This window comes from Lagenorhynchus albirostris, chromosome 10 (assembly GCF_949774975.1).
Source record: "Lagenorhynchus albirostris chromosome 10, mLagAlb1.1, whole genome shotgun sequence".
In the NCBI taxonomy this organism is placed as follows: Eukaryota; Metazoa; Chordata; class Mammalia; order Artiodactyla; family Delphinidae; genus Lagenorhynchus; species Lagenorhynchus albirostris.
Genome location: NC_083104.1, coordinates 95,984,396 through 96,010,254, shown reverse-complemented (window position 1 = coordinate 96,010,254; position 25,859 = coordinate 95,984,396). Strand labels below are relative to the sequence as shown.

Below are 25,859 nucleotides of genomic sequence, written 5' to 3'. Positions count from 1 at the left end.
TCCTCTTAAATTTTTTTGAGACTCGTTTTGTGACCTGGAATGTGATCTATCCTGGAGTATACTCTATGTGCACTTAAAAGGAATGTGTATTCTGCTTTTTTGGATGGAATGTCCTGTAGTTATAAGTCCAACTACTCTAATGTGTCACTTAAGTCTACTGTTTCCTCATTGATTTTCTTTCTGGATGATCTGTCCATTGATGTACGTGGGGTGTTGAAGTGCCCTATTATTGTAATATTGTCAATTTCTCTTTATATGTCTGTTAATATTTGCTTTATAAATTTAGGTGCTCCTATACTAGATGCATATATGTTTATGAACATTATAGCTTCTTCTTGTATTGATCCCTTTATCATTATGTAATGCTCTTCTTTGTCTTTTATTACAGACTTTGTTTTAAAGTCTACTTTGTCTGATATGAGCATTGCTACCCCAGCTTTCTATTCATTTCCATTTGTATGCAATATCTTTTTCCATCCCCTAACTTGCAGTCTGTGTGTCCTTAGCTCTGAAGTGAGTCTCCTGTAGGCAGCATGTTTTTTTATTCAGTCAGCCACCTATGTCTTGATTGGAGCATTTAGTGCATTTTTATTTAAAGTGATTGTTAATAGGTATGTACTTAATGCCATTTTGTTATTTGTTTTCTGATTGTTTTTGTAGTTCTTCTCTATTCTTTTCTTCTTCTTATGGTCTCTTCCCTTGTGATTTGATGATTTTCTTTAATGTTATGTTTATGTTCCTTTCTAGTTTTTGTATATATATTGTAGTTTTTTGACTTGTGGTTATCATGCAGTTCATATATATTGATCTATAACTATATCTATTTATTTTTAACTGGTAGTCCTTTAAGTTCAAACACATTCTAAAAGGTCTACATTTTTTCTCCGCCCCCCACCCCCCGTTTTGTATTTTTGATGTAATATTTTACATCTTCGTGTCTGTCCCTTACCTGTTTATTGTAGTTACAGTTGATTTTACATTTTTGTCTTTTAACCTTCATATGAACTTATTTCAGTGGTTGATCCACAGTCTTTACTAGTAGGATTTTTGTCTAGTCTTTACTAGTAGGATATTTGTCTTTACTAGTAGGATTTTCCCCTTCCTATAATTTATCTCTTGATATAGCCTTTTCATTTTCATTTAAAGACTCCTTAACACTTCTTGTAAGATTGGTTTAGTATTGATGAATGTTAGTTTTTGCTTGTCTGAGAAACTCTTTATCTCTCCTTCAGTTCTGAATGATAACCTTGCTGGGAGGAGTATCCCAGGTTGTAAATTTTTTCCTTTTAACACTTTATCTATATCATGCCACTCCCTTCTAGCCTGCAAAGTTTCTGCTGCAAAATCAGTTGATAGCCTTATGGGGGTTCCCTTGTATGTGACTCTTTGTTTTTCTCTTGCCGCCTTTAGAATTCTCTTTTTATCTTTAACTTTTGCCATTTTAATTATGATTATGTCTTGGTTTGGGTCTCTTTGAGTTCATCTGGTTTGGAACTCTCTGTGCTTCTCGTACCTGGATATCTGTTTCCTTCTTCAGGTTTGGGAAGTTTTGAGCCACAGTTTTATCAAATACATTTTCTACCCTTTATTCTCTCTCTTCTCCTTTTGGGAACCCTATAAGTCAAATGTTAGTACGATTGATGTTGTCCCAGAGGTCCCTTAGACCATTCTCATTTTTCAAAATTTGTTTTCCTTTTTGCTGTTCTGATTGGGTGACTTCCATTATTCTGTCTTTCAGATTGCTTATGCATTGTTCTATATCACCTAATCTCCTGTTCATGACATCTAGTGTATTTTTCATTTCAGTTATTGTATTCTTCAACTCTGACTGGTTCTTTCCTGTATTTTCTAGTTCTCTGTTGAATTCTCATCGTGTTCATCTATTCTTTTCCCCAGTTCAGTTAATATTTTCATTACTATTTCTTTGTACTCTTTTTTTTTTAAGATGTTGGGGGTAGGAGTTTATTAATTAATTTATTTATTTTTGCTGTGTTGGGTCTTCATTTCTGTGCGAGGGCTTTCTCTAGTTGTGGCAAGCGGGGGCCACTCTTATTCGCGGTGCGCGGGCCTCTCACTATTGTGGCCTCTCTTGTTGCGGAGCACAGGCTCCAGACGCGCAGACTCAGTAGTTGTGGTTCATGGGCCCAGTTGCTCCGTGTCATGTGGGATAGTCCCAGACCAGGGCTCGAACCCGTGTCCCCTGCATTGGCAGGTGGATTCTCAACCACTGCGCCACCGGGGAAGCCCCCAGCTTTTCTTTTTTAAACACCTTTTTTTTATTTATTATTTTTGGCTGCGTTGGGTCTTTGTTGCTGCACGTGGGCTTTCTCTAGTTGTGGCGAACGGGGGCTTCTCTCTTGTTGCAGAGCACAGGCTCTAGGCATGCGGGCTCAGTAGTTGTGGTTCGCAGGCTCTAGAGCACAGGCTCAGTAGTTGTGGCTCACGGGCCTAGTTGCTCTGCAACATGTGGGATCCTCCCAGACCAGGGCTCAAACCCGTGTCCCCTGCATTGGCAGGCAGATTCTCAACCACTGCACCACCAGGGAAGCCCTCTTTGTACTCTTTGTCAGATAAATTATTTATCTCTGTTTCATTAGCATTTTTTCAGGTATTTTTTTCTTGTTTCATTTTGTCTTCCCATTTTGTTTAACTTTCTTCACCTGTGTGAAATCAGGTGAAACAGTTGCCTGTCCTAGTCTTGATGTCACGTCCTCGTGTGGGACCATTCCTGTGCAGTCTGCGTGAGCCCAGTGGCTTTGGTGGGAGAGCTGGATTTGGGGTGAGCGTGATCTGCATCTTCCCCCAGCGTGTGCTGGTAGCCACTGCCTTGGTGGGAGGTAGGCCTGGAGTTGGAGGGGCTAGAGCCAGAGCCGGATGCAAGCCAGGGTTGTTGCTGTGCTCGATGACTGTCACTGCTCTGTTGGGGGTGGGAGTGAGGGCAGAGGGGCTGGAGCCGGAGCCCTGAGGCAGCTGGGTTTCTCTTGGGTATGATGGCAGTCTCCATCTTGGTTTGGGACAAGGTCAGGGCCTAAGGTCTTGGGGCTGCACTCCTGTGCTGGTTTCACTTTTTCCCCAGTGTGTGCCCTCAGTTAGAGGCTGGGTCAGGGCTGGAGGGGTTAGTGCCATGCCACTGAGCTGCCCCCACCCCTCCTCCCCCAAGTGTGCACAGAGATCTGTGCTCCAGCGATGGCACTCTCCATCCGAGTGTGAGCAGGGATTCGTGAGCTGGTAATGGTTGCCTCTACCCTGGTCAGAGGCAGGGCCAGGGTTCAAGCCAGCTCCGTTCCCTCCAAGTGTGCACATTCTCGTGGGCAGTGGCAGCCTCTGCCTTAGTGGAGAGCAGTGCTGGAGCAAGAGGGGCTGCAGCAGGAGCCTGGGGAAGGCTGGGGTCACACTGGGGCGGTCCCTAGGCATTTTTCAGTCAGCTGTCTCTTTGCTGTCATCGGGAGTAAGCAGATCTGTGCGTGTGCTCTTCAAGAGTGGAGTCTCAGTTCCTCACAGCCCTCATTAGTAAATCCCACTGGTTTTCAAGCCAGCCAAGGGGGCTCATCTTCCCCATGTCAGACCCAAGGGCTGAGGTGCCTAATACATGGCTCGCACCCCTTGTTCCCCAGGGAGGATCCCTTAGCTTGTGATAGCCCCCTCCTCCTCTGTGTCCCCCACCAGCAGTGTGGCTGCTGACCAGATCGCTTCTTCTCCCTGCCTGCTCAGCTCCGTGTGGGTCTTCCTTCACAGCCTTGGCTGTAGAAGAGCTATTCTGCTAGTCCCCAGGTCAGTTTCAGTGAGAGAAGCTCTATATGCAGTTGTAGTTTTGATGTGTTCATGAGGCAAGGTGAGCCCAGTGTCGTCCTACTACACCATTTTGATCTCCTCCCACCCTGGATTATTTTAGTCCTTTCTTTATCCTATGTTAGTACCAAGGAGTAGAGGTATTTTAGGCCAAACACTTAGTGTTCGTCTCGGACAAGATTCAAACATTTTCTGCTGGCATGGTAAGGGAAACCATTCCTTTAGTCCACATCACTATGGATACATAGGTAATTATATACCTTATTATTCCAATAGTTGGGACACAGGATAAGTAAAAGCATATTATTTAAAAAAAAAGATTTACACCTATGTATCTACCACCACAAAAGCTACTGCTAGACTTTGAACTGAAAATTTGAAGAACATTTGCCTGGTTTTAGAGGCTTGGCTTGGAAAAGGGTGAGAAGGCAGATTGTGGGGGGGACATGAGGTGTTAGAAGAATGAGATTTGAACATAGTGAGTACAACTGAGTACAAGATTTGAATGTAGTTGAGTACAAGAACATGAGTACAAGTCACAGTGCAGAAGTAGTAGAAGGAGATGGAGTTGAGAGCTGGCCAGAGAAACCCTAGTGGGAAAAGAGGCTGAGGAAGAGGGAGAAGTGATAATCCCTCGTGGACTCTCTTGGAGCTTAGGGAGATGAAGTTAGGACAAGAAATGCAAAAGGGAGATGTATTTTTCTAATGGACTAAATGATGCCCAGTGAGGCCATGCTTTATAAATACACGTGGAGTCAACTCATGATAAGATTTTTTTTTTTATGAAATGATTAGGGACAACATGGAAGATAGACAGACCTTATAATAAATTTCTTCATGGGTAAAACTAAGGAGGTAAACTAGATGGCTTCTAAGCAGCTTTCAACAATAAAATCTCCTTTAAATAAGTCTGATCTGTAGGAAATAGTATTAAAGGAAGGTTTTAATATCATTCTGTCCAAGGCACTGTCACAAGGTCACTTGGCCAGATTGGAATTTTCAGCTTATAAACTATCCTGGGTGAAAAGGATCTGTGGTCTTGGGCCCTGACAAAGGATATCCCTGGCATATATCCCTCAGTGAATGTAAGGAGAGGGGCCATGGGCCACAGGTAAGCTGACTGCCTCTCCAGCTACACCTACATATAAGAGGCCCTTCATTTTGTCCTGGAGGCACTTAGCCCCTTTCAGTGCCTGGTAGATCTTGTAGATTGGGTTTCTCTTCCTGATGGGCTTGTGTCCTGGTGTCGGCATCCTTATGTCTTATCAAGAAGGAAAAAAAAAAAAAGAGAAAATTAAGTAGTTAAGTGGCAGAGAAGGAGGCCTATACTGGGGCCCCCTGACAGCCCCTTTCTCCCATTCAGAGTGGAAATAATCTGTCTGGAGTATCCCTAGATGCTCAGACATGGTGAGCCAAGTTTTCAGTGATCTACCAAAGACTGCTTCCCCCTGCCAGCTTCCATCATTGTTTGAAATCAGTGTTTCACCTATAGCTCTGCCTGAAAAGTAGAAATGGGCTCTTTCCTGGTGGGTATCTGGTCCCAGTAACTGACTCAGTGCTTGCCCACCCTTCTGTTCCGTGACACCGAAAAGCTAGCACAGGTCAGGAAATGAGATGCTGTCAGGTCAAGCAGGGTGGCCCTCTGGAACCTCTTGAGAGCTTTTTGAAGGCCAGAAGGACCTTCCTGAGGGCTTGACCACAGTTGTCTCCCTGGCGCACAGGGTCAGCTCTCTGCATCTGTATACCCCTGGAGAATGTCACACACTTTCCAAGTTTACATTTGATTCCTGGTATCACTCCTTATTATTGCCCTTCTCAATCTCTTCTTCACCTTCACCCACTGACATGACACACAAGGAGGTAGAAAGTGGGTAGACGTGACCATCATTCCAACACCCTTGTCAGCCAAGCAGCTGACTTGGGAGAACACCACATCGGACAAGGATGCTTGTAGGCATAACTATTTAAACTGAAAGGAGTCCAGGGTCCTGTGGCACATAGGGCCTTGCTCTCAGACTAGCAGTGTCAGTCTCTCTGGGGCACATGTTGGAAGGGCAGAATCCCAAGCTGTCCTCCAGATCTACTGAATGAGAAGCTACATTTTAACAAGATCCTGATTTTAACAAGATTTGCAGGCACATACAAGTTTGAGAAGCGCTGTTCTGTGACAGTGGTTCTTGACCCTGACTGCAAATTCAAATAACTGGGAAGCTTTTAAAAATACCAGTGCTGAGTCCCCATCTCCACAGATAGATTTAATTGGTCTGGGGTGGACCTGGGAGTTAGTATTCTTAAAGTTCCCCTAGTGATTTTGTAATGTGCAGTCAAGATCGAGCATTACTGCTAGAGAGATACTTGCATATTTCCTGGGTCTTGACTGATACTTCTTGATCACTTGGTTAGTTGGCTGGTGACTCCCAACCGGGCCACAGTGTGGCTCAGAAATTTCAGAAGCAGAGATTCTGATCAGTTCTAATCTCAATTAGCCTAACCTATTTCACTCTGTAAGTCCTTCAGGAACTACACCATCTCTGTCAGTTTGCACTCAGTTAGGTGGTTGTTACTTTTAATCACCTTCGGCTGGGGAAACTGGTAATTTATGCGTGAAGTTGAAGGGGATGATTGGAATATCCACATAGAAAAGAAGGTTAGCGATTTTTCCTTGGAAAGAATGAAATTAACAGCAGTAGCGACTAACCCTGTGTGCCAGACGCTATACTTGGCAGTCGACGCTTCCCAAGCCATTTGTGGTCCTCCAGAATCCCAGGAGGAGGGCACTAATACTGTCTCCATGATGCGTAAGAGAAAACTGGAACACGAAGACATTGCGTGCCTCGCCCAGTGAAACAGGTCTATAAGCGGTAAGGCCAAGGTAGGAACCCAGGCAATCAGGCACAGAGCTTTTCTCCCAACCGCGGCCGCCCACTGCATCACTAAAGCACTCCTTTGAATTTCTGCTCTCATCCAAGGAAGCTCAGGCTGTGGGAAAAGGTGAGAAAGTAGAATTAGCCCTGAATCTGGACAGAGTAGGTGGCCACTTACATGTTTCCATAGATCCAGAACAGAGGCTTTAGAGAGGGACTCAGAGACAGAGGGACGGCACAATGTGTTGTCCAAGCCTAGGCAATGTAACATTCTGTTCACACTGTCACAGCAGGCATTAACCAGGACTGTCCTAGGCAAACTGAGCTGTGCAATTGCCTTTCTTATAGGTCGTCTCATCAGCGAGGAGTTGAAGTCCATTAGTACAGGATACGTGGTTGGTTTGTGGCCGGGTGAAGGACACACCCTAGTTTTCTTGATTCCTGTTCCGATGCCCTTCTCCTGTTTTGTATTGCCTGCCCTAATTTTCATCTCCTTTTCGACGACTCTCTCACCAGTGTACCATATCATACCCTCCTATGCTCCTAAACTCCCTGTTCAACACTTTAAAACCAACCAGTAGAGTCACTCCTTGACCACTGTCTCCAGAACAACTTTGCACAAAGTCCCATTTAATGCCTAGAGAGAAGAGGCCTTGAATATTCTCTATTTGTGTTGATTGATCCATTTAATATTGGGGAAGCTAATGGAAATGGGGGATTCAAAGATGGATAAGACATACTTCTACCCCTTAAGAAACTCAGGGTCTAGTGTAAAAAGAAATCTCGGGGCAGACCAGGGGAGGCTTCCTAGAAGAGGTGAGTTGAAATGAATGAGTGGGTGTGAGACAGGCAAAGACTGGGGGAAGTGAGAGAGCCCATGGAGGTGAGAAACATCAATGTGTAGGGAAAACAAGCGGTTCTGTGCTGCTGGGGCACAAGTTTAGAAGAAGGAGAGTAAGAGTCAAGGCAGGGACTGGGTCACAGTGTGCCATTCCAAGGGCTTGGATTTTCATCTGATGAGGGAAGCCTTACAGTGCTTTCAGCGGAATAGGACGCGGGATAATGTGTTCACATATATAGCTCTGTTTGGTTTTAGGTGATTTAAGTGTTCACTGCCACTGGAATTTTAAATGATCTAATTTCTCTTTTTAATTTCTTAGTTAACCATCTATAATTAAGATCAGTTCAGAATTTAACACATTTATGATCCTATTCTGATGCTATATAGAACTTTTTACCCATTCTATTCTATTCTTAAGGTGTTAAAAATCTAGAGAGAAGAGAGAGACGCATAGCCACTGACGGTAGTGTCCATCGTTCACATGAACATTCACATATGCATGATGCAAATGAGGGTCCACATGCTGATGCCAGCCTGTTTGCTCATTGGGATCCAACTGTAGTGGAAAATTGGATATAGCACTTAAACAATGAAGCTTATTAAAAAGAGCTTTGTGTTGAAAATAGTATTGATTTAAAAAGTTATTGTTCTCTAAGCACTGAGTAATCACTTTTTTTCTCTGCACACTTTCTGCCAAGTTTTAAATGGATTAGTGTCTTGCTTTCTTTCTTTCTTTTTTTTTTTTTTTTTAATATAGACTTGGGGACGGCATCAACAATCTACCCAGAACTTCAAGGAGCCAAAACTAGTTAGAATTAGATGTCAGCACATCTGAAATGTCAACACATTTTTTTCTGGATAATTTCCTGTGATTTGAAATCCTGATTTTTTGAGTCATTTTTAGTATTCCATTTTTTAAGTGTTTGCTTTCAAGGAGGATATTGCCTCTGAGGCTTTCTCAACCAGTTAAATTCTCCAAGAGCAGAAAATATGTGAAAAAGCCAAGTTGCATGCTTATTTCTCCAGGGTCTCAGTCTCCTCTCAGAAATACAGACTCTTTTACTGAACCTTCTGAAACTGTCGTTTTTTTTGCATACACAGGCTTATGTTTTCACACCAGTTCATAGATTGGGCGGAAGATGCCACTTCTATTTTAATAGAACAGAATGGCATGTGGGTGTGTGATGTGGGGGACTGTGTGTGACTCTTGCCTTCCTTATATACAAAATCAGAGTGGAGTTCCTGCACTTCTCCTTGGATAGGTAAAAAAATCCTGGATATTTTGCAACCTGACTTTTTCGTGGTTACTTTTCTGACAGAAAATATTCTGGGGGTGAGGGCAGTAGGAGAAGCAGGGAGAGAATAAAATCTTCCACTTTGAAATCAACTAAGTTAAGATTGCTTTTTTCCTATGAAGAAGAGACGTGGTTCTGCCTACCTATAATTAGAAAGCTTAGCTTACTGGCATGTTCACATTGCCTAAAACCCCAAGTGAGAATTTCAGTCTCAAGTACAGGGTGTGACTCCACCTGGAGAACACTTTACTAAAGGTTGAGAAGCAACCTCATGAGAGAGGGATGGGAACACATCAGGGAAGGCACTGCTGAGGGTGGAAGAGCTGAGAGGGTCATCTGGATCCATTTCTTTCAAAGAGGAATTCTTGGCATTTAATAACCTGTGAACCTCAAGTCCTCACTTAAGGGAGGGAGAGACCTTGAGTCCGCTTTTTCATGCAGGGGTTGGTGATACCCGTGCTCTCTGGGTCCTAAGCTCTCTACACAAGATGATCTTTAGCCTTAAAGCTAAATGAGGTGTTGTTTGGAGGAGGCGGGGAGATAATTTGATGGGGTCCTTTGAGAAAGTATGAACTTCCCCAGGCTTTTCCTTTGCCTGCTTTGGACAAAAGCATCAAACATCACTGCCTTCTGCTTTCCTGGTTTCTCCTTCTGTTTCCAGGAGGAGTCCAGAGAGCATAACGAAGAAGTGTTTCTGTAGGTAAGAGAAATGAACTGACCCCATTTCCAGTGGTTGAGCTTCTCTCCAAATAGGTAGATGCCGACGCTAAAGATGTAGCTGAGAGAGAAGAAGGCTGCTAGACCCACTGGGCTGAGTTTGGCAAACACGGGATACACCCATGTACCCGTCTCGGAGCAGATCCATAGAACCCTGCAGAAAATGACAAATCACAGTGATTAGGACAGCAGGGGAGAGAAGCCATAGTCCCTTCAAGGTCACGGGGGTTCTGGAGTCCAGGCAGAGGAAGAGAAGCCACAGGGGACACTTAACAGCCGAGGTGTTTCCCGAACCTACAGAAGTGAGGATTTTCTGGATAAATAGACTGATTCATTGAGACATTCTGTTTCAGGCGCTGGGCTTGGCTATTTTACCTAATCCATTAAAACTCAGTGAGGGTAAAAGAATATGGGAGAACACTGAACACATCATTAACCAAACAAAATGTATAAGAACGTGAATTATTTTTTTCCCTGAAAGATATGACCTGCTGAGACATTGAACTTGCTAAGGTGGTGCCCATTTGCTCACTCTCGGCCAGACAAGTGGGGTTTGCTTTTCTGTGCCTAGGAGTTAAGTATAGCTTTCCATTAGCTCTCCAAGCCTGTTGGGGTAGGAGAGGCAGAGATTGAGCATTATTACTATAATACAGTAGACCTGGGGTTTAATTACGGGCCTAGATTTCAGCTCGTGGAAATAGCCACGGATAGAGCATTAAGTAGGAATAGATGGATCTCCGGGAGGCTCAGATCCTTCTCATGTGAGGATAGAATATAAATCATTTCTGTCAGCCAAGAGAAGGAAAAGAAATGCTAGGAGAGGAGCCACAATGTCTAAGTGAAGCCTAAAAATGCAGTTTGCTGGAAACAAACTGCACCGGAAGATGCCAAAGTCTGAAATAACTTTTAAAATTAAATACGGGGAAGATGATGTATCAGCTACAGTTTATAATCGGTTAAGAGTATGGAATATGGAACCAGGCTTCTGTGATTTGAATCCTAGTTGTGCTACCTACTAGCTGTGTTACCTTCACTAATTTATTCAACTTTTCTCTCCCCCTACCCTCATGTATAAAATAGGGGTACAAACAGCATACAGCTTATAAGGCTATTGTAAAGATTAAGGGAGTTAATTTAGCACATGTAAATTACATAGAACAGTGCCTGGCAGATTGTAATCATTTTATAAGAGTTTAAAAGCTTCTCTCCTCTGAGGGAATACACAGTGGGTGTCGCCTCAGCAATCTTTCTTTGAGGCTATTCATCTCTTGTAAAAATTAGGATAGCCTAGGTTATGCTTCAGAAACAACGTTCATATTTGGATATCCCAGGTTGTCAAAGGAGTTCAGATGGAAGAATGAAATTCTGTGCTTAATGAAACTTTCAGAACCCAAGTGCAGTCTTGGTTGTTTCAGATCCTTTAAGTTTGTCAAATGCTTTGTTGGAAGAGAGGGGCTAACATCAGGGCCAGGACTAGGGTGAGGCAAGGGAGGCACCTATGGCATAAAATTTAAGAAGTCATCTCTGTGCATCAAAGGACACCGTCAACAGAATAAAAAGGCAACTTATAGAATGGGGAAAATATTTGCAAATCATGCATCTGATATGGGATTATTATCCAGAATATATAAAGAACTCCTAGAGCTCAACAACAAAAAATAAACAATCCAATTAAAAATGGACACAAGACTTGAAGAGACATTTCTATGAAGAAGATATACAAGTGACCAACAAACACATGAAGAGATACTTAGTGTCACTAATCGTTAGGGAAATGTGAATCAAAACTATAATGAGATACCACTTCACACCTATTAGGGTATCTTCTATCAAAAAACCCCCAGAGAATATCAAGTGTTGAAGAGGGTGTGGAGAAATTGGAACCCCTGTGCACTGTTGGTAGGAATGTAAGATGGTGTAACTGCTGTGGGAAACAGTATAGCAGTTCCTCAAAAAATTAAACCTAGAATTACCATATGGTCCAGCAATTCCATTTCTGGGTACATACTCCAAAGAATTAAAATCAAAGACTCAAAGAGATATTTGTACTCTCATGTTCATAGCAGCATTATTCACAGTAGTTAAAATATGAGAGCAACCCAAGTGTCCATTTAAGGACGAACAGATAAATAAAATGTGGCACAGTTATATACACACAATGGAATATTATGCAACCTTTAAAAGGAAGGAAATCCTGGGACTTCCCTGGTGGTGCAGTGGTTAAGAATCACCTGCCAATGCAGGGGACATGGGTTTGAGCCCTGGTCCGGGAAGATCCCACATGCCACGGAGCAACTAAGCCCGTGCACCACAACTACTGAGCCTGTGCTCTAGGACCTGCGTGCCACAACTCCTGAGCCCGCATGCTGCAACTACTGAAGCCTGCGTGCCTAGAGCCCGTGCTCAGCAGCAAGAGAAGCCAGCACACCTCAACGAAGAGTAGCCCCCGCTTGCCACAACTAGAGAAAGCCCATGCACAGCAACGAAGACCCAACGCAGCCAAAAATAAATTTAAAAAAAAAGGAAGGAAATCCTGACATATGCTATAACTTGAATGAAACTTGAGGATATTATGTTAGGTAAAATAAGCCAGTCACAAAAGGACAAATACTGTATGATTTCACTTATATGAAGTACTTAGACTCATCAGATTCATAGAGACAAAGTAGAATGGAGCTGGGGGGAAGGGGCAAATGGGGAGTTTGGGAAGAAAAACATTCTGGAGAAGGATAGTGGTGGTGGCTACACAACAGTGTTAATGTCCTTAATGCCACTAAACTGTGCACTTAAAAATTGTAAATTTTATGTTACGTGTATTTTACCACAATAAAAAAGAAAATTTAAGGAGGCCTCAGTCTCAGGGTTCTGCATGTGTAGTATTTATTGTCCCTTGGGCCCCAGTCCTGGCCCTGCTGGTATCACTCTGCTGCCCCAGACTTGTCTAGATGCTACTCTCATGTACTCAAAACTGCACTAGACTGAAAACAAGTAATAATTGTTATCATGGTTCCTAATATTAGAGTTCTGTGAGATGTGCATCCATGGGTGCATTTTAGAAGGATAGCCACAGCACTTCTTTCCTGCGTGGCTGTCTCTCATGACAGGCCGGAGGAAGTATAAGGGACAGAAAGTAAACATCCTCAGGTAGCTAAGGCCAGGAGTTTGGGGTCAGCGAGGAGATCTAAATACGCTCCAAACGGGTTGCGTTAATTAGTTCACTTTGTTTTCTTTATATACTTGAAATTAGGGCTTCCTAGTTTCCATGCACATTTATGTAAGATAGTCTACAAATAAAGACATTTCTCCGGAAGCCTGGAAAGTTTCTGTTTATTTACTTCATTTTTGTTTCCTCCAGCGTAAGGTTTGTAAAGGAGAGTTCCTGAAGTAAGCTAATGAAGTCTGCACTTTCACAGAGAAGGTGCAAAGAAAGTTATAGGTGTGTTAACTGACAGTGGGAAATTACTGCAAATACAATTAGAGCGTGAGGCATGATTGCAGTCATTTAATGAAGGGCAGTCAGCAGAGAGGCCTGAGTGCAGAGATAGTCATGGTCAGGTGCTATCACCTCTTTACGGCTTCTGGAATATATGTTAAAAGGGGAGAGAGAGAGAGAGAGGGAAGGGGAGAAGGAGGGAGGGGGGGAAAGAAGGAAGGGAGTGGGGGAGGGAGAGAGGGAAAGGCACTCAGCACGTGTGCAGCTGAACTGTCCTTGTCCTCCATCTCAGTCAATGTCAGCTCTTCCCTAGCTGCCATATATGATCCCATGGAATCATATTTAAATATTTCTGCAGTGGGGGCTTCCTTGGTGGTGCAGTGGTTGAGAGTCCGCCTGCGGACGCAGGGGACACGGGTTCGTGCCCCGGTCCGGGAAGATCCCACGTGCCGCGGAGCGGCTGGGCCCGTGAGCCATGGCCGCTGAGCCTGCGCGTCCGGAGCCTGTGCTCCGCAGCGGGAGAGGCCACAACAGTGAGAGGCCTGCGTACAGCAAAAAAAAAAAAAAAAAAAAAAATTTCTGCAGTGCACTCATTTCATGATCTCAATCCAGGCTCCTTCATCTCCTATAGGTTTCTATAATTGTCTGCTCACTGGGCTTTCTTGCTCACATGAATCCACTTTCCACAATGCAGTAACCCAATAATCTCTCTAAAAGAAAAAAATCGTTCATGGTGCTCCCCTGCTTCCAGTGGATCTACGTTGCTTTAGGGAAATACCCTAGCTCCTTCCCCTGGCCTACCTGGCCCTGCCCTGCCCACCCATCCACCCTTCCAGTCTCAGATCTGCAGTCTAACCCCTTCTGTTTCTTGAATGAACCCAGCTCTGCAGCTTCTGGTCTTCACCCATGCTGTTGTCTCTGCTTGAAACACCTCTGCCTTTACCCTTCCTAGGACATACTTCCTGCTCTGTCCCTGGCTGAATCTTACTCATGCTTTGAATTTCAGCTTAAAAGTTAATTTCTCCAGAAAAAATTTCCTGACCATTCTTCCCACAACCCACATTTGGTTAGGTTGTTATGTGCTTCCCCTACCATGAGTTTACCCTTGTTGCATATTTGACTGTCTTTCTCCAGAGCTTCTGGAAGCTCTGTAAGGACTGGGATTTTATCTATTATGTGCATCTGTTTCCCAAATGCTAGGAACATGGCAGGTTCTTTAGTTTTAAATAAATGGCTGTTTGGGTGGCACTACCAGCACCTATGGTTCCTTTTAACTGCTGTTAGCTGTGGCTTCTATAGACAGGTCTCAGCTGCCTGACCCGCCAAGAACACTGCAGCCTCTGAAAACTGGAACGTGTAACCAGTAGCCTTCCAAACTGTAGTTAATTGGATGCTCACATTAATGGAATCACCATCTTCCCAATCCACCAGCTGAAAATTCTGAGAATTATCCTTGATGTTCCCTTTTCATTTGCCCACTACACACCAATTAATCCATAAAACCTATTCTGTTACACCAACAATGTGTCTCAGGTATGTCCCTCATTCCTAATTGTACAGCTATATCCCTCTTCAGGCGCTTCTTATTTCTAACTTGTGTAACAGGCGTTTTGGGTAGCTGAGATTTGGGCAGGAAGGATGAAAAGTGTAGATAAGCATTTCCATTCTTAGCCCTCCACCTCCACCCCTCTTCAGTTTGCATGCTGGCTGGCCTGGACCCCAGATGCTGATAATAGGGGAAGTTGTGTGGCATCTTCATGTTTATTTTCATATATTAATTTATATGAGGGCTAGGGAGTCCTTCTGTGGAAAATGAGGCTGGGGTTCTGATCCCCACTAAGATTTTAGGTTGTAAGACAGTGGTGCCATCTAGATGGTCCCAGACTAAGGTCATATTTCAGGAAAGGGCAACAGTAGCTCTGGGAGTGGATTCACATAGTGTGCTAGCGGTAGTAGGAGAGGGTTGTTGGTACCGCGTGTAACAAGGTGGCTGGTCCTGGAACTCAGCTGAATCTGCCCCTCTGGCAGTTTCTAATGGCTTCTGGGCGTAAGATGTGTATATGTGTAAGTGTGCATGTGTAAACGGGTGCACGAATTTAGAGGGTTATTACACTTGGGGTGTCCAGGCAGCTTTGCTCTGGGGCCTCACCTGAGTGAGCATAGAAGAAAGAAATCATCTCTCTTGCCCCATAGGAACTGCTATCGAGAGGTGACTTTAAAAATATCTTTCCCCAGGCTGGGTTACAGCTGTATATCTGTATGATACTTGCACTTGGCATGCAATACCTTACACGCTAGCAGAGACAAATACAGCATCAGCTGATTTCTGGTCTACCAAGAGCAAGGCGGTGGTGCACTGCAGGCCAACTGGGGCTGTTGCAATAGCCATTAGCATTGTTCTACTTGCACCAACGTAGGAGACTAATGGGCAGTGGCATTGTTGGCAGTGACAGCAGCGGGGGAGGCATGCTAACCTTAAAGCAAGCCCCGTGGAGGTGCTGGATCCAGGAGACTGGGTATTGTAGCTTTACAGTCTGTGTGGGAGAGTGATTCTCAGGACTGTGTACTACATGGGCATGTGTGAGCACTCACTGGATTATTAGAATATTTTAGAGATGGAGGTCCTGGCGGACTGGACCACCTGCAGAAGGGTGTTCCAAGCATCCAGATATGGGATGACACTGGAGCTGTGAAATATCCGTGGATGAAGAATAAACCATTGTGATTGAACTAGATGACTTACGAGCATCCCGGCTAACCTTTATTCGTGTGTTGCTTTATTCTGTTGTGCTTCCCATGTCTTGCCACTTCAATCCATTTTAAGCACTATTGTCAAGATAGTCATTTTAAAGCATAATTGTCTGGCCATGTTACTAAGAATTCTCACTCCTACCTCCATGGCAAACAAACAACAGCAGCAAACACATCTCACATTGTCTGTACCATGTCCAGCCTCCTCCAGCCTGCTGCCTGCAGGACTCTGTGAGCGGGCAGTTTCAGGGTGATTTCCTGTTCGTCTCTTTCACTAGTACGTCCAGCTAAAGTGAATTGCTAGCCATTGCTTCAACGTGATGTGTGCCCCCTTGGCTTTGCGATTGTGCAGTGTTCGCTTTCTCCCAGTTTTTGCTGCTCCAATCCAGCCAGTCCTTCAGGGCCCAGATCCAGTGACACCTTTCATGAAGTCCTTCCCACGCTGCCCAGTCAGATGTAACTGCTTCCTCCTTGTGTTCCCTTTGGCACCTCGTATTTGTTATGACATTTTATTCCTTCCCATCTCGTGTTCTTATAATTTGTATGCATGGCTCATCTCCACTTACGAGGTACAAACCCCCTACGGGCTGGGGCTTGGCCTTATATAACTTTGCTTTTCCCAGCAGGACCAGCCCTGTGTTAGGGGAAATATTTGTTCAATAAAAGAATGAGTAAGAGCCAGCAGTAGGAACGTTTCTATTTTCCTGCTCCTTAGGAAGAGCTAGGCGATGTGTTTTGGGGTGAGAGAGAAGCGGGGAGTAAGTGAGCTACCATATATATAGATGACTAATGCTTTCCAAAGGAAACGAAAGATTTACAGTTATTACTACTTTGCAAAGCTTTATTTTCCCGCTTAGGGGCCAGCCCTCCAATTTTGCAATCTGATAAATAATAAAAAGCAAGTGCCACATATGAGGCGGTCCCCATGGTCTCGGTGGATATTTTTAGGTCACTGTAACATGGTTCCAGCAGTGAAGTACTTCTCCAGCTCAGGGTTATTGCCATTTTTTTGACTCATGTTTGTTTCTCACGCTCTCTGTGGCCCGGGACTGTATTCTTGGCCTCATTCCTGCTATGCCGTTTCCCCATTTGAGCATCCAGACCGGCACGCCTAACGGCTGACCTATAGCCGCTTCCCTAAAATATCTCCACGGACATCCCCAGCTTGTGGAACTTGTTGCTGACCATCCGTGGCCATGAAGGTGCCTGTGCCCCCAGAGTATTGTGTAAGGGTAGAGGCAGCTGGCAGCAAGGAGTCTGAGCTCCCCTAATTAGGCAACGGACAGGGAGGGAAGCTTCAATCAATAGGGCAGCATAAAACGCCTGCGTACAGGTGTATTTGCTTCACTCCAGCAAACATGAGGCCCTACTGGACAGAACGCTGACTCTGTACTTCACTAGTGATAAGAAAGTCCAAATCCCAAACCACTTCAGCTCCCTGCCAGGGTCTACCCAGTCACATTCCTGCTAGTGATAGGTCTCCATCCCTTCCCTTCATTTGCCCCATTACATCACTGTAACATACAATCAGAGCACAGAGCTGGAAGGAGCAACATGGTGAAAGCATTTAGACTGTAGAGATCATGGTAAAGCTGTTTTGCGTTCTCACCCCTTCAGCATTCAGCAGAGTGTGTTTTACACAAACAGGGAGCTGAACAAATACCTGACCATCTGAATACACGGAAAAGAGAACTGGATTTGGAAACAGAAGTCCTTGAGTTAAGTCTCAGCTTTCATTTTCCCCGGCCACGTGACCTTGGACACGTCATTTAGCCCAGTGGGGCTTCAGGTCTCCGAAGCTGGATGACCTCTGAGTTGCCTTCCACCACCCACCCTCTCTGACTCTTTGCAGATTGATTGATATTGTCATCTGTGGGCCAACATCAACTCTCTTGAGTTACCACAAATGCCACCAACTGATCTCCCTGTCTGATTCCTCTTTAATTTCCGTACTTCAGCCAGCATCATCTTTCTAATCATCTTTCTTACATAAGCCATGTTATTTCACTTCTCTGCTTATAACTTTTGCGTAGAAAAGCCCTCATTTTCAAAGTCCAAATTCACTAACTTCTCCCCGTCCTACAGTTCAGCCACGCCCTCAGCTCCTCCAGCCTTTCACAGATGCTATTCCCTCTGCCTGAAGGTCTTTTCCATATCTCTTTTGACTTATTTCTACTTATTCTTTGCATCTCAGCTTAGACACCACTTCCTTTAAGAAGCCAGTCCTCCACATCGCCCAGCACCCTGCGCTTATCCCCGTTAGAGTCTCACCACCCTGTCTTCCCATTGTTTCTGTACTTTCCTCTCTCCCAGGCAGTCCCTAAAGGCAGCATGGTGTCTTGTACAGCTCTATATCCTCATACCTTAGCACAGTGCCTGGCACTGAGGAATAATTGACTGGACGTGTGATGTGTTCACTCCTGACCATCTTGCTGCACTTCCTTTCTCCAGCACCCCAGTTCCCTGCATTGTCAGAGCTCACGCCCAGGCACCAATGAGCCAGACCCTCTCGACCACTACTTTTCATCCTTATGGGTACCACAATTTTCCCCCAATACCAGTCACCTTAGGTGCTCTGTTACCTTCTTGGTTTCTGAGGAGGAAAAGAGCAAGGGTAGATATGAGGATTGATGATCAACTTCCAAGTCCTTAGGTAGAAGAAAATTAATAGACCAAAAGTGCTATCTCATATATGAACTCTGAAAGTTATACTTGGCAAGAAAGAATAAATCAGATTAAAGCCCACCAAAAACACAGAGTATGGAAGTTCATGTGCATAATCAACCAGCTACCACCCTGCTTCTCCTCAACACATACAAGAGAAAAAAATATATCTTTTGTGTATATCTTACCCGATCCCAGGTCCTAGATATTCTGTCTTTAGGGATTTATTCCTTTGGGTTAAGCCAGACTTGGAATATACATGGCGCATGTCCCACCACTCTCCATTCACATGCTAAAGGCAGATATTGCTAAATGATAGCACAACTCTTTTGGTAGGGCCTCAGAATCTTCTCAACACAGTGCTCCAGACCTCAACTACCAGTAGGTCCCCAATTTATGCCTTATTCTCTAAAAGTGTCCTTTGTTAAAATGCAAAGGCCCCAGGCTAGTGAACAGTGTAAATCAGTTGAGTCTTGGGGTGGATTTACTGAACAAGTGCTTTCTTTTAAGACAGGTGAAACATGAACAACTTTAGGCACTCGGGGAAAGAAGGGTGCAGAAGGGTGGGAGGAACATACCTTGCAAAAGGGAAGGAAAGGCTAGGGAGGAACCATCACCTGAGTTCTGGGCACAAAGGTTACTGGCTCTAAGACAGAGGCTGCTGAAGCACATGAAGCAGGCACCGCTGGAGACCAGTCCTTTGGAATGCGTTCTTTTCCTGGCTTCCGTCTCCTGCAGAGCACTGCCCTGAGTGAAACTACCCCTCACATAGGGAGTGGGGGATTATCTGGATTGGCAGATGTGAAAAGCTTATGTGAGGCTAGGCTAGAGTAGGAACATCATGATTCGCTTCCAACTGCAGGTATTACGCTTGGCATGCCCCTCCCAGTAGAGCAAGAGCATGCTGTAGGGGAGAAGGCTGTAGAATAGAAAGGGGGGTTCTCCAGTTGCTAGGTGGAAGGCCAAGCACTTTCCCTTGATTACAGACATTGGGCAGAATTCCAGAGAATTAGTGTCACCAGGTGGTTGAATGATGAAATCTAGGCCAGCTACTTAAATTCTCTCTCATGCCTCCAGTTAGGCTGTTCTACAGGCCCCTGGGCAATTGCCCAAATGCCCTTTCAGGGCTCCAGTGCCAGATGTTGATGCAACTAAGCCCATAATAGTACAGGCAACAGGAATGGACCAAACCTTGCCTGATCAGCCTGTCAAGTGCCCTTTTAGATGGAATATATTTAGATGCCTTAGATCATTCAGCCATTCAAACATGTTAATTACAAATGAAACCAAAGATTAATGTTTTCCTAGGGAAAGTAACATGTGTAGCTTTACAACGATTAATTCTTCATGAGAGGGAGGGGGAACTCATGACTTGCTGTGTGTGTGCACGCATACCTGTGTATTCTTGGGCATTTGATGTTTCCATGAGTATCAAAAGGAAACACTAAGGTTCCTTTTTTCCTGAAATTTAAAGATGGCAAAATCCCTGTTAACCCAAGATAAAGGCACTCTCATAGAACAGTGCGCTTCTTCTGGAATATTCCTCAGAGTCTGGAATGACAAGTCTAAGTTGATTTTCTCTCTGCAACTCTTACCTGCTGACATAAGCAAGGCTAGCAACAGCCAACAAAGCGAGTCCTTTCTTCTTCAGTGGATAGCAGTGTGGCCTGAGGATGACTTCAGCCAGAGAGAAGGGCAATATAGATGTGTGCTGCAGGAGAAAAGATGACAAATCATCAATCCAAGGTGCCCCGGCTGCCTCCAGCACCCCTAATCCTCTCTTCCCCTCCAGTCTACCTTCTTACACAAATACCAGATGAAACTTTCCAAAACCTGGCTTGGATCGTACTCCTTGGATGCCAAGGACCTACAGCAGGTCCCTACTGCCTACCATATTGATCCAGACTCCTTTGTCTGGCTACCAAGGCTCTTTATAATATGCTATCACCCCCTTCCTAACACACACACACTCACACACTCACACACACACACACACACACACACACAGACACACACACACACTCCTTCATAGAACAAGGCTGTCTCCTTCATTCTTTGCACTTGGCATGTTTGCTCCCCCTTCACACTTCTGTTCATGCTTCGACTGTATGGAGTGTGTCTTTTCTCCCTGTATTCACATGGTCCATGGTGTTCACAGCCAGTACAATCTTCCATGATGCTGTCTCTGTATTTTCCTCTTGCTAATTTCTCTCACTCAGTTCTGCTGCATTTATATCCTGTGCCATGTAGTCTAACACTTACGGTGCGTATTGGTAAGCTCGGTGCGGGGAGAGGCCGAGAACACATTTAGCAGTGCACTTGGCACCGTGGAACTGTCCTGTCGACAGGTGATGGGTGCTGTAGGGGCTGTGAGAGTCTCCCTCTGAAACCTCTGTGTTCTCCCCCACTTCCTTCCCTGCTTCACCTCCTTCTTTATAACCATCTGTTTTCTCACATCTTTCAGACTCTTAACACTAGATTTTTTTCAAATGACATAATCAAGGAATAGTGGTGTTTTTGGGTGTGAAGACTTCTGAGTCCCACTCCTCTCTTGGTTATGGGAACTGATCTGGGAAAGGTGAATTGAGTCTCTTTGCAATGTCCTTTCCTTTCTTAAATACATTTATTAAGTTCCTCTGCCACACTCTGTGCTTATTGGTAACATCTCATAGTGTTAGTATTTTATACTTTTTACGTTTACATCATTCCTCTTTCATCCCTGCTCCCCAGTTTCCTTAGCTCTTGGAAGCCTCTTGCGTCCGTAGCTTCCACTTGCAAGCTCCTTCCCAGTCCCCTTCTTGAGCCCCGAGACAGCTGTGTCAGCACCTCAATTACAATAGGGGCTGGGGCTTAGGAATGTCACAGTGCCCACGTCACCATGCTCCCATGCCCAGCTGTGCTGCTGGAACCCTGGGTACTGACTCTGGCTGGCCTTTGCTGTCAGTCATACCGGTCTGGTGCTCAGAGGCACCCAAGGAGGTGGTAGCTGCTTCTTGCTCTACCTGTGCTAGCTTGGGTGCAGTCAGGAGATCAGAACCCTCTGATGACAAGAAATGCGACAGGTTTTAATGGAGCAGGGGTGGGACGAGGGAGCACAGGTCTTAAATATAGGGCAGTACTGGGCAGAGGGAGCCTGCAGTTCAGTGGCACAGAGCAGTCAGGCTTCTTGAAGGCCCTGGGTACCCACATTTTAGAAGCAAAGCTTGGAGGAAGAGCATTGTGGACAAACCACAGCTTTTACAGACTTTCTACAAGGTTGGTCCTGAATATACTGACTGGTTGACCACACAATGGAAAGACTTCCAGGCCCACTGTCACATCCTGCATCTTTCTTTGGCCTAATTTTAGGGACCAAAATCTCCAGTTTCTCTGTCTCTCCCTCCAGTAAAGGAGCGTGGTATTTAAGGGCACGTATTTTTGAATCTGACCCTGGACTAGTTACTCAATCTGTCTGAACTTCAGCCTCCTCGGTTGTAAAACGTGGCAGTAAATAGTACACATGTCACAGAGGTACTGCCCTGAGGATTGGGATTAGTGCATGTAAAGGGCTTAATGCGTAGCCCAGGAGAGCGTCCAGTGAGCATTAGCTGTGATGATCACTGTTGTTCTTGATTCTCATCCTTCCTCTCATTGGTGGCCCAGTGTGGAGTGGGGTGAGGCAAGCGGCTGGGGTGTCCACAGCACCAGGTGTCTGTTTGCACACTTGCCTGTGGCCTGCAAGCGGCTGGAGTGTGGGAGCAGGGCCATCCCCATGGCCGTCCCATGGGTCCCTCTCCCGCCCACAGCTGGTGCCTACGCTCCCAGTGGTGGCCACCTCAGAGCCCTAGCAATACCCTGTGATAGACACTGATGCTCCTTTAATCCAGAGGCCACTTCAGGAGGCGAGGGAGGGGGCTGTCTACCCAGTACAGTTGCCTGCCTTTCTGCCCACCGTCGCTCTATCAGGAAGGTCCGACGTCTGTCAGGAACCACTAACAGCCCCATTATGCTGGCCATTGACCTGACAGACTCTATTATCCCTGCTCACAGCAGCTTCCGTTCTCTACATTAATGATCATTTGGAACAGAATTCCTGTGGAATAGTGTAGCGCGTTTGCATTAGGAGCAAATGAGTTCACAGTGATTAATGCTTTTATAACAAATAACTCAGGAATGCATGACTGGTCACCTCTTCTAGGAGCCTGCCCTTTGCAAGTGACATTCAGTTGCGTTTCCAAATGAATTCTCCCTGATGGCTTCTGGGAAGTTTACTTCAGTGATGTCATTAGTGATGGGCCATATACTATGGCTTAATTCCAGCTAAAAGGTCTCTAAAAGAATCACATTGTTTTGGCCAGTGCTGGGGGTATGAATGAGGAAAGGAGGAAGATTGTATTCTGTGAGGTTTCTAAATGTTGAGCTACTGTGAAGAGCCAAGCATGACACAGTAAACCCCCTGGTATTTCAAACCGACTGGTATTTCACCTCACGTTGATATAAATTATATAACCTTTGTCAGGCAGCACATATTTTCCAAAAGAGGAGGAAAAATTTAGTAAGAGGAAAATCAAATATGCTTTCTGCTTCCAAAAAATCTAATAATTAGGCTGGGATTGACACAAATTAGAATGCTGCCAAAAATTACTGAAAACAGTGACTCATTCTGTATTTCAGTTAACAGTTTTTCAGTTTCCCTTATAAACAGTGAAGCTGACAAAAATTAATTATCTCAGAGGGGGTAAAATATTTCCTTCCAAAGTAAACAAAACATCAGGGACTGAAACAATAGTATGTGTAAACAGAGGGGATGGAAGGAAGCTATCTTTCCTTGTTAACTGAGCCATCGTTTTGGTAGAGTTTTCTTTAAATACCTCATTCCGAAAGCATTGGTTAAAAGGAAAAGTATTGTTCTTTTTTCATCCTTTTCTACTAAATTACACCTTTCCTCCTGTCCTTTGTGTGATGCCTGCTTCCATCGGAATATCTTGGAGAGAGAACTATAAGCATGAAAGATTGATTTAAGTGTTAGTATAATAGTTGCCCTGTAGATTCCTTGGTTGCAAAACAGCCTTATAGATAAGTACTACAATTTACCAGCCCATAGAGAATTCCTATAAGGTTATATGAGTGGCAACATAGAAAGTAATGAGCACTTATTTTTACTAGCCTCATGCCAGTAGATAAGTAGCTGCTCTAAACAGCTTCCCTGTGTCTGAGGCTCAAATTAAAATGAGATGCATTTGCCTGACTCTTGAGAAAGAGGCAAGCCTCCATCACTCAGGTAACCCACGGAGCCAACAGTCTTCCATCCTTGCTGTGCAGCCTCCAGAGACTGACTCCAGAAGGCGAGGACGGCCACACTCTTAGCTCAAAGATCCTTGGAGGTCCAAGAGCACTTAATTGTCTTCAGTGAAAGAAATTCAGAGAGCCTCCACATTGTAAAAATCAGACGATAACACTTTAAAGTAACTTCTCTGCCTCTCTCCTCTGATTCATTTCCTTATCGCAGCAGCTCTTATGTTGAGTGGCGCGATATAAATAGGTCAGCTTTTGCCTTCTTGGGCTGGTCATTGCAAGGCTTTCTCCTTCACGTGCTATTCCTAATCATGAGCTTATGTAGTATTGCCCACTTCACAGCTGCTTCAGTCTTCTCCTTCCTTCCACTGTTCAGGCAATGCCTGGATCTGAGAATTCATTCCTTACACTGGCTCTTCCCAAGCTGAGTTTCCTTCTCTCAGGTCTCTAAGATAACGTCTTTGGTTCGTTTATGGTGCTACTGGGTAGATATTTTAACATGAAGTTTTAGTGCACGGACAAGAGTTTACTTCTGGGTACGTTAAGGAGGATATTTTTGCTTACTGTACATTAAATATATCATTTTAAAAATTTATTTAAAGATGAAGGCCTTCACAAAACCTCCTCGGGGCAAACACATGGTCAAAACATCAATTAAAACTTAAACATAAATACAACAACAGACATGAAAATGGAGGCAAAACAAACCTTAATAGCACGCCATTGTACCCAGGCTTGTTATTACAATGGCGGATCATGTTCCTTAAGCTTGAAAACTACACACAGTAAAAAGATGCAGTAATAGTTGTTTTGTAAATCCTAGTAAGGCAATCTCCGGTTTTGATAATATCCATTTACCAGCTAAAAAACTTTACCTCACTCCTCACCAACTTCCCCCACTACAGTTTCTGCCTCTAACTCTTACAGTTTGGGACAGTGGTGATGGTCTTTCTGGGAATATTTTGTATCCAAAAGCAGAGACTATCTGTATTCCCTATGGCCCCCGCTATGTTACTAAAGGTGCAGTTTTGCTTTAAGTCAGTCCAATATATGGTAATCTGGATATGTAGACACAGGTTATATTGCTTACATGTCTAGGGGACTTTTTTTTTCACTCTTCCACCTGCACTACCTGCAGGAGTCTTTTCCATCTCAAATTCTAGAGTTTAGAAGATAACTGGATTTGTAAAAACTTCCTTTTCTACTTTCTAGGAACTTAAGTGCACAGACTAAGCATCACTGTAATTAAAGAGTCAGCACCTGGGGATGAGGGATTGAGAGGATAAAGCACCCATAGAAAGAGCCAAAGGCTTCTCTTTGATCTCCAGTCTACTAGGTGGGCTGACACAGCCCAGTCAGGTAAAAATTCAGAGGACAGAAGTCAAAAACCAATAGTTTTATTTATTGCAGAAGAGTAGTAATGTTTGCAACTTACTCTGATACGCACCACAAATAAGATGAGTTGTTGGATGGATAGATGCATAGATTTGTGATAAAGCAAATACAGTAAACTATTAATAGCAGAACCTATGTGGCAGGTAATACAGGTGTTCACTGTAAAATTCTTTCAACTGTGCTTTATGTTTGAAAATGTTCATAATAAAATGTTGGGAGAAATATGAATAGTCTTACTGACCTGGCAAGAGAAACGAATGCTCCATTGGGCTGAGGAAGAAAAGCATGCCATTATTTATGAACTTGTATGTGAAATGAACAGGTGGTTAAATGATAACTTTCTGAATCTTTTATGGTTAAATGATAACTTTCTGAATCTCTGAACTTTCTATGTGATTTTTTACTTGCTACACTATTGTCCTTTGGGTTAATATGTAGTTTAGCCAACATTTCAAAGCAGCATTCTTCCAGGAAGCTAGTCGGCTTCGACGGTGTCCAGCCTGGTGAAGAAGTGAGTTAGATTCTATTCAGTTAAGGGTAAGACAAAAGAAAGATCTGGGCTCTTGAGAGCCTGCAGTCTGGAATATATCCGCCTCTTCCCATTCTTCTCCTCTCTGTCCCTGCCTCTCCAAAGCACCAAACCCCTTCCTCTAATTTAACTCTCTGCAGCAATAATAACACCCTAGACACCAGCTGTAATCAGTGACTCATTTCTTTCCTTCTCAATCCAAACTTGATTCACTTTCCTCCTCAGATGCTTCCCATAGCTGTCTATTCTTTTATCGTCCCCCGCATCACCTCCCTAGCTTTCTTCTATTTTGGTCCATACTCAACAT

General features: G+C 44.3%; 1 protein-coding gene across 1 annotated transcript in view; it reads right to left on the bottom strand.

Annotated features, from left to right (window-relative positions):
- ADTRP (androgen dependent TFPI regulating protein) overlaps window positions 1-25,859 on the bottom strand; it is a 68,799-nt gene that overhangs the window by 5,553 nt on the left and 37,387 nt on the right. The window contains 2 exon segments of the mRNA XM_060164278.1: window positions 9,509-9,660; window positions 19,950-20,065. Coding sequence (XP_060020261.1) covers window positions 9,509-9,660; window positions 19,950-20,065 — 268 coding nt within the window.